This window comes from Asterias amurensis, chromosome 1, assembly GCF_032118995.1.
Source record: "Asterias amurensis chromosome 1, ASM3211899v1".
In the NCBI taxonomy this organism is placed as follows: domain Eukaryota; kingdom Metazoa; phylum Echinodermata; class Asteroidea; order Forcipulatida; family Asteriidae; genus Asterias; species Asterias amurensis.
In genome coordinates this window covers 2,820,429-2,829,894 of record NC_092648.1, presented here as the reverse complement: position 1 = coordinate 2,829,894, position 9,466 = coordinate 2,820,429, and the positions used below count along the sequence as shown (strand labels likewise).

General features: G+C 40.4%; 1 protein-coding gene across 1 annotated transcript; it reads left to right on the top strand.

Moving 5' to 3' along the window:
- The first annotated feature begins 5,030 nt into the window (after positions 1-5,030).
- LOC139944754 (uncharacterized) lies at positions 5,031-9,261 on the top strand. The gene has a single exon (XM_071941845.1). It carries the CDS (start codon positions 6,313-6,315, stop codon positions 7,657-7,659), a length of 1,347 nt encoding a protein of 448 aa, XP_071797946.1. The 5' UTR covers positions 5,031-6,312; the 3' UTR covers positions 7,660-9,261.
- The last annotated feature ends 205 nt before the right edge of the window (positions 9,262-9,466 follow it).

The window sequence follows — 9,466 nt, the reverse complement described above, 5'->3', positions numbered from 1 at the left end:
CGGCTCCGTTCTCTCGTCTGAAGCCCTGAGCACGTACGCAAAGCACGCGCAATATTGTCAAAAAACACCGGGGCCAGGCTAGCCTGAGCCGAATCTGTTGTTTCGAAAAGGGACCGCAGTCAGTGCGCACGGGTCAGAAAAAACCTTCATTTCATTTGTTAGGTATTCATGACCGTCGCGGCTATGAATATATAATGAGCTCGGAGGACACATTTTAAAAAATCCAATTCGGGAGTATTAAATACTGTAACAGACAAAAACTTTCATAAAACGGAGCAATAATGTTTTATTGTACCTACAAAAATTATTTCATAATTTTATGTATCCAAAAATAAGAAATATGAGACAAAAAACGTTACCCTCTTTGTGCAGAAATAAGGGTCTTCAAAAACGTCATTTTTTTAATATTTAACCAAATTGTGCAGAAGAATTTTATAGATGGACTGTTAGGTAAACTATTGATGTAGTCTTGTGGGATGTGGGACATACGATGTAGAATTGGCTTCAACGGCAGATTTCGGAGGGGCAGGGGCGGTGTGCCCGGGCCCATCGTACGTAGGCCTTGCCCGGCTACGGCTAGATTGGTTTGCCGCGCCATCATGCGTTGAATTATAGGACGTCCTTGCGTGACCATAAGCAGTAGTCGTAGCCATAAGCCACTTATTCGGATACTACCTTACAACAACAAAATGGTTTACAAAGAACTCCGATGTATTTCATCACACATTCTGAGAATTATCCACCTACAGCTTGCCCTTTCACCGACTGAACGTATCCACCTGAAGGTCACCGGAAGTCCGATTCTGTGGGCAAGGTCACGGATATCCCGGATGTCCTAAACACCCTCCACCCCAACCTCTTCCACGTACAGACATAATTCGAGAACAGAATATCGAACCATTGTAAAACGTGAATTATTTAATGTATGTATCTTTCCAAATGATTTGTCATCACAATTAATGGAACAGTCACAGGGTGACGTGATTCATAAAATGAAATGAAACTCGTTTTGCACAAAAAAGCGGGAAAAACGAAATTGAAGTGAATATAAACAATAAATATTATGTCTTTGGTAACAATATGAACTTTGAATATTTTAGCATTAAAAATAAGAAAGACTTGATGTTGAAACAATGAGCGTAACTGCCCCCTCCCCCACAATTGATGTCCGCACCTCGACCACCCCTTACTTGTATTAGCGAGAGCGCTGAACCCAGGGCGCGGTTTAGGGTGAGCATTAATTTTGTATATTTGTATGTGCTTTTGATTTTGTTTCATTTCTGTGAACTGTTTAATTCTCATACTGTTATTATTTTTTTAATTGAATCGAAAAAATGCACACGGCAACTTTACGGTTTTAATTATTGGCCAGACGTTCCCCGCCCCAGAACAATGGTGTGACCCCACCTTAAACTGTTCATAATAATATGTTAGTATACCTTCGGCGCTGAGTGCAAGCCGCTTGCAGTATACTGCATAACCATACGTGGGATTTGAAATGGTGGAAATACGATATGGAAAGGTTTGCGGTACTACTGACTATCTCTAAATGAGTTGGGGTGGTTCTGGAAAGAACCGTTGGTTTCAACTCGACGTTTCGATCAGTATGCTTTGATCGTCTTCATATAGCTCACGGTACAACCGAGTGGTAACTGATACGATATAGTGCAGGTACACACTTCCCCTCCATTGGACATTGCAAATATCGCACGCAGTTAACTTAAGATTTTCTTTCACGAAACATTATTGTTCATAAGTGACAAAGAAACAACATCGCGTACTTCAAGGGGTCATAACGTACGTATCTCTCGAGACTTCCACATCACACAAACTGTTTTCGATTTGTAAGAAAACTGGAACAAACTTGTTTGCCGCCAAAATGCCCCAGTCAGTAACCTATGGTTTCCGATACAGACTGGCTACAACAAGATCCGACCGGTCATGGCGTGACGTCATTGATAGATCATGATCCCAACCCGACCTGTTTATTGTTGCGTGTAGAGCGTTCCAGGTTCCTTGCCTGCACAGAGAAATACCGGATATCAATCATCGGAAAGTGTTGCTGAAGTATATTTCCGTGTGCGTGTGCGAAAGGATGCTATTGATAAACCTTCACCTACTAACACATCAAAAGCAAGTAGCAAGTAACACATTCTGGCCATAACAGTAAAGTTAGATCGATATCCTTAGCCGCTCCAGGACTGTGGAACCATCTTCCCATCACAATACGCACCTCAATTTCACTGTCTATTTTCATCTTTTTCCTTAGTGTCTGTTTATTGCTTTATTGTTCATTTGTTGTATTATCTGCATTGCTATTGTTTGTCTAAAGCGCTGTGGTCTAAATGAAATGGCGCTATATAAAAACCCATTGTATTGTATTGTATTGTATATAATATTATTGATATTGGACGTTGGACACTCACATAGGTTTGTACAGTGAATGTCTACCTAGACCTACATCGATATTGGATGTTTGACATTCATATTATTATCTGTATAGGTTTCACAAACATAATGTGAATGTCCAATATTCAGTTATCAAACTAACTTTACTGCCATAAGTTCTGGCGACGTTTTGGAACCCAGCCAGGTTGGATGAAACCTCTTGGCAACCATGCCCAATTTCTGGCAGAGGGGGGGTTCCCCCAAAAAAATTCCTCGAAGTGAACCCTGTCTTTAACTCTCCCTCTTGTTCAGATAAATTTTACATCTTTCTGAAATCTGCCCATGGAGAAAGAACCACTCGGCGCAAGGGGGGGGGGGGGGGGTGCGATGATGTCACTTTCAAGAAAAGTGTGTTCCCTTCAAATGGCTTGTAATGGCCGTGGAGGGCGGGTACCGCCGATCACACAGTGTCCTTGAACTTGTACCTACATTAACAATCGAGACGTCCTCAAGAACTACGTATACCAAGCGAAAGACAACATAAACTATTTATAGCAACAGTACACACAGAGTCGCCCTTTTGTCATATTTTTAGGTCTACTTCAGCGTTGTTGACATCGACAAACAAACAAAAAACTGAATAGTTTTATCTTTTAGTTATAATTCCTCTCTTCCGTCCTCTTAACAGTTGTTGTCTGATAACAAGAGACGGCTTGAATTTGTTTCTAAATGCAATTCAGTTATTTTTACATTAACTTCCGTGTTGTACATTTTAAATGACTGACGTATTCGCTCCGAACTACAAGTTTCCGTTTCGAAATTATTAATGTACACTTGAAATAATATTATGAGTTTATAACCACTCGAAACTGGTTGCCGTAGTTCCCCCATTGTGTGGCGTAGAGGGTGGGGCTGATGGAAGAATGGGGCCTGGTAGGCGAGACAATCGATACCAGTTTTATGTATTTATTTATCATTCATTCATTCTTTTAAAAAGCATTATAATACAATACAGAATAATTTGGAAACACAATCGAGGCACAGAGTTGTGAAAACAGAGGAATTTGTAGAAATACAAACACAAACAACAGCTTATGGAATGCCAACAAAAAGAAAAACTAAATCACTACCTATTCTTCCGGTGTGGGTATAATAATCACACAATAATATTTGGAAACCAAAATGCCCATATCGACTGAAAACGGCTACCTGAAGATCTGTCTTACGTTCACTCAGCCAAAAGGGTCAACGTGAAGATCATGCCCTGAACTGACATTTTCCAAGGTTTTACATTATAGGGTAGGCCTATCTGTTCCTAAATAAAAAAAAATCCTTCATGTTTTTTTCAAGACACTTTTACAAGAAAACAAAATGTGTACAAATCAACAATACATTGTTAGCCTTGTCTGATGGGCGTATGGTGTTTATAGGAATGAATATGTCTCGAAAGGGTTGAGGAATGTTGGCTCTACAGAACCGATGAGGGAGTCTTTTCAGAGACTCCACTCCTCAAGCTTGAACTTCGGACGTTACCCTTCGAGGCCTGTGAACTACGCCAGAGATCTGCCGTTAAGCCCATGTACATAATCACCTTTGACCTCCTATTCATTCACATGATTTCATGGTCCTGTCGATTTGCAGTTAAATCCGACGTACTTGTGTATACATAGAGCCAATACCTGTCTTTACTGTTGCGGACAAAGACAGGGGACCAGTCTACACACTGCCTCCCAAAGGAGATTTACGATAGCCCTTTTCGAAACGACTTCGGCTCAGGCTAGCTTTGCCCCGCCGTTTGATTTGACAATATTGCGCGTGCTTTGCGTATACGCGCACAGGGCTTCAGACGAGAAAACGGAGCCTTAAGCCAAATCCAAAGCCGAAGCCGTGGTTTGGAAAAGGGCCAAAGAGTTGTAACCGCAAGTTTATTTTGACACAGTTCTAGTTACTTTTTTTATTTTTTATTCCCACACAATGCACAGCTTCAAACATGGCTTTATGCACGTAGCTAACAGTTCCGACTGCAACAGATATCTTCATAATATTATTGACTCAAACTGAAACCGAACCTTATTGTATTGTTAGTTGATGAATCAAATATCAATGGAGAAAGCTTCCTCTGATAAAACGCATCCGCGCTTTTTATGTCTAGATTGTTCTGTTCAATGTTATGGTTTTTGAGGTTTGACGTTCACAAGCTGAACCAATTGTAGTCAAATTAAACTTGCAGCATATTAACTGTTTTGTTATGAGAATACTTAGGTTTAAGCGTTAATACAGTAAAAAGAAATAGGTTAACAAAACAATATCGAATCTGGTCAGATAGGTTTAAAAATGTAAGGACCATCAAAAGTCTCAACTTTGTCTTCTTCAGAGCAAATACCCAACGGCCGAACTATTCCCATGTCATGCATGACATGCACTTAGCTTGTAAAACAATGGCGAACGTGCTCCGTTAATAACCAAGGGCGTTTAATTTACTGCGAGGACGGTTTTGCACGGGGGCGGACAAAACCGCATATGCAAATGTGTCCGAGCGCGGACACAATTGCACTATGCAGCAGCGTCCGGGCGGACACGATTGAATATGCAATAATGTTCTCCGGATAGTATTGCATAGAGGACATAATTGCATGCGACAGCGGAGCCTCTGTGACAGAAATGGTGTCCAGACAGCGCGCCCTCTCTTGGTTGTACTGTTCGGCAATCTTAAACTTAAGTTGAGACATGGTTGAGAGCAAACAAAAAAGTAAATAGTATGTCTTAGAGTTAACTAAAGACTACTTAGCAAATAGTTGCTTTGCTTAGTAAAGTGGGTGCTGCACCAGTCACAACAATGTAAACCACACGGGCTTTTGGCTGTAACCAGTTTCTGCTAAGCACTATGTGTCTGTGTTAAGCGGATCAGTTTATGTTCTTAAGGCTTCATACAATTTATTATGCTCATCTCTATCATTTCTGCTAAACAAAACATTGTTAGGCAATATTTTCTGTTTAAGCAGCTCTATGGAAATGGGTACAGGTAATTATTATCATAACCGTTTCAAACAATCCATTTGACACAATCTTTTAACATGTTTTGGTTTTATGGTAATACAACCCGGAAACGAAATACACAGTTGAGTAAGTTTGTTTATAGGGGGTACAGCGGTTGGCAAGGCGCTCAATAAACCAAATTTGAATAGCTTTATTATCAGCGGATTAAGGTACCCCTTGTGTACCATGGCTGCTATGTGTTTGGTGCTTATAGCATGAATACACATGCTATGTACATTTTATGGACCCCATGTACAGTATGTACTGTACTTTGTGCAGTTAGCATGTATCGTAAAATAGCATTGTGAAAAAGCAGTGTCAGTTATTGTACACAAGGCAATCCTATCATCTTTCATATAGTAGCAACTTCAAATCCGATGAATTGTCTTGTAGTTAATCAAATTGGAGAGATTCACCAAGCATCTTGCTGACACCGTAGAGTTGAAACTGGCAGCTATACTAAAAGTGACATAACTTTGCACCATAGTTCCTCATTGCCGAACTTTGTTGAGGAACCCGTTCTTTCTGAGGAGCGACCCGTAAACGGATACTAAATCTACGGCGTAGGAGGAGCCTTAATACGAGTGCGCCCAACTCATTCACGGACTCTGTAACTTTGTAAAATACGAATCATTGCAGGATTGTACTTAACACTTTGATTGAAAAAACTTCTGTCGAGCTGATAGAGTGAGAACTGTTCATGAAGGACATACATCTAACTTGCATCTGAAGATCTGAACACATCAATTCATACTAACGTAATGCCTCCTGCGAGCATTATGACGAGCAATGGACAAAAATAATTTACTTTTTGATCATTTGTAAACTTTCCTGATGTAGCCACATTTATGTCGATCTGTCACCAGTTTTCACCAACAACCTGTGAAGATGAATGACACTGACAACTCAACAACGGATTACTACTATGATGACAATCTGACGACATTGATGGACTATGACATTGTGTCGACAACAGAGTCACCTACGGTGTCGACAGACATTCTCAGGTTTGCTCTCGGTGGGGCGCTGTCCGCCATTACACTAGTGGCTCTTATAGCCAACTGCTTTGTGGTGGGCATCTTTGTTAAGTTTCCAAGTCTAAAGAAACCCGGACCTGGGTATATTTTGCTAAACATCACCGTAGCAAACTTGATTGTAGCGGTGTTTGGTTTGATCCCAAGCACCGTAGCTTATTTCCTCGATGGATGGCTCCTTGGCGATGTCATGTGCCAAGTCGTGGCCTACATAAGCTGCTTTGCATTCCACCTCATCGCCCATACCATGGGGGTGGCTTTCTTCGAGAGGTACCTCAAGGTCTGCAGACCGTTGAAGCACAAGGAGATCTTCACGCCGTTCGTGACGATCATCCTGCTGGGCGGACTGTGGTTCTTCGCCGCCGTCTTGGCGCTCTTCCCCCTGGTCGGTTGGGGTGGGTATGCCTACCTCGCAGAGGGACGCCAATGTTGGATAAGTGCGGCTGGATGGCAAGGCCATCTCACTCACATGGTCTTTACTCTCATCATGACGCTAGTCCTTCCATTCACCACATCTGTAGTCTTCATTCTAGTCGTCGTCGTGCAGGCAAGCCGCAAACGTAAAGTGGGATTACTGGACGTTCTCGGAGACAATGATAAAACGACTGTTCCGGAAACGTATGGAAGGAAAATCAAGAGGCAAGAAAGAGAGCTGCGCAGAAAGGTCCGTGAGAAGAAACTGACGAAGAAGGTCAAGAAGACAAAGAAGAAGAAGAAAAAGAAGGAGAAGAAAAAAATAGACAAACATGACAGCTCGTCGTCGTCATCGTCGTCGTCATCGTCATCATCTTCGTCATCGTCGTCATCTTCAGATGATGACCAGCGACCTTCTTATCAAAAGTATAAAGAAACTAAAAAGATGCAGAAGAAACAGCGCTACCGCGTGAATGAGGTGGCGCTGGTTCGAACCCTGTCAGTGGTACTGCTTCTCCTCATGCTAGCCTGGATTCCATACATGGTCGCCAAGTGCCTGCAGACGCTCGAACCAGCTACAAATCTTGCGCCACCAAGCGAGCTCCTAACCATCTCAGTGTTTCTAACGTACGCAACGTACGCTCTCACGCCCGTCATTTTACTTTTGGGTTATAGGAAATATCGCAAGGCATTGTTTGGTGCTCTCTTCAAGGAAAAAGCTGGACACGGTGAAGATATAGAGGGCGGGCATGACTCTGGAATTGAAATCGCGGCTACTACGATCTAAATAGCAAACAGATCAGGGCCCAACTTCATGAACCTGTTAAGCAGAAGATTCTGCTTAGCAAACTAAACTTGACTAAGCAAGACACGACTGGGGTACCATTCGCAGCAAGGTTAAATGTGTACCGATATTCTATTTTTGATAAGCAACGATTGTTGTGCTTAGCAAGTTGTTGTTGCATACTTGTTGTTGTATTAAATAAGATGGATGAGATATTTCAGACTTTTTAAAGACATTGGTCACTAGTATTGGTAATTGTCAAAGACCAGTCTTCTCACTTGGTATCTCGACATAATATGCAAAAAACACCCTTGTCACACGAAGTTGTGCGCTTTCAGATGCTTGATTTTGAGACCTCAAATTCTAAATCTGAGGTCTCAAAATCAAATTTGTGGAAAATTACTTCTTCCTCGAAAACTACATTACTTTAGAGGGAGCTGTTTTTCACAATGTTTTATTCTATCAACCCTCCTCATTACTCGTTACCAAGTAAGGTTCTTTGCTAATAATTCTGTTGAGTAATTACCAATAGTGTCCACTGCCTTGAAAGTCTACCTGGTGATCAAAAAGAAAATTTCTAACTGAAGAAAAACGTCGTTGTAAGACCATGACTCTCATTCTCCTATTGACGCGTTCATTGTGTGCATACAAATTAATAATTTCGATTGGGAAAAGATGGCGGGGCAAGGTTTCTCAGCCCCGCCCTAGTTTTTGACATCAAATTGTTAAGTAATTTACGTAATTTTCCCATAATAATTTTACTGTAGTCATCTATGGGCAGTAGCATTTTATTGTTGCATTCATTTCAACAGTGTTATCATCTAGAAATGGGTCAGATAAGTTTTTCAGAAGCGTTTATCTTTAGATTTTGTATCAATAATTTTCCTTCTAGTTATTGGGACATTTTAAACCAAAAATAAATGTTCAATTATTGTAATGTTATTGTTTTTTTTTCTCAAACATACATTTCAGTTTATTCACTTAGTTTGTGGAAGTTGTGTGCTTGATAGTGTTTTGTCCAAAGCTGTGTTTTTGAATTGGAAATTGAAAACACAAAGTTGACACTAAGCGCCAATAATCTTTTATTTGTATTCGTGCACACTGGCCATAATAGCTGCGTTTTTTTTTAAACAGAAAATGTTGCTTAACATTTCTGCTGACCAAAGCCTGATACCAGTTACATTTTTGTGTACGTCTAAAAGGGTATTTGATGAGAGGGGCAGAACACTCCTGTACAAAATCGCTATCTCCATAAGTCAACCATGGTAGATGAAACTAAGCTAAGCAGACACAATAAGCTAAAATTAACCCAATGAATACATGGGAAGGATTCCACAAAGAGTTAAAACTATTCCTATCTCTCGAGTTAGGACGAGTCTTAAGTTTATATTCATCTCCGAGGGCTAGTAAACTACACACTTGTATAATATAAATAAAACAATTATCGAAAGTACAATTTTTTTAAATTCATAAAATAAAATGAAATATTAATCTAAAATTGAAAATATTAATATCTACCAGGTCGATTCCTTCTCTGAAAAGTGGTTCAATTGATAGTGGATAGTATTGCATAGAGGACATAATTGCATGCGACACCGGCCGTATGGCTCGGGGGGACCCCGGAATACCCCCAATAAAATATAATTCAGAAACGAAAACTGAAGTCAAGATGTCAATGCATTATTTTATGTTTTTGTTTTTAATGAGCGGGGGACTTTTAAATATTTGTTGTTAATTTTTGAATAAATATATTAATATACTATGTACAATTATAGCGTTGGTTGAATAGGACTGTTATTTAAATGTACTG

Excerpts from the sequence above, each read along its gene's own strand:
- LOC139944754 (XM_071941845.1), top strand. The coding sequence starts at position 6,313 with ATGAATGACACTGACAACTCAACAACGGATTACTACTATGATGACAAT.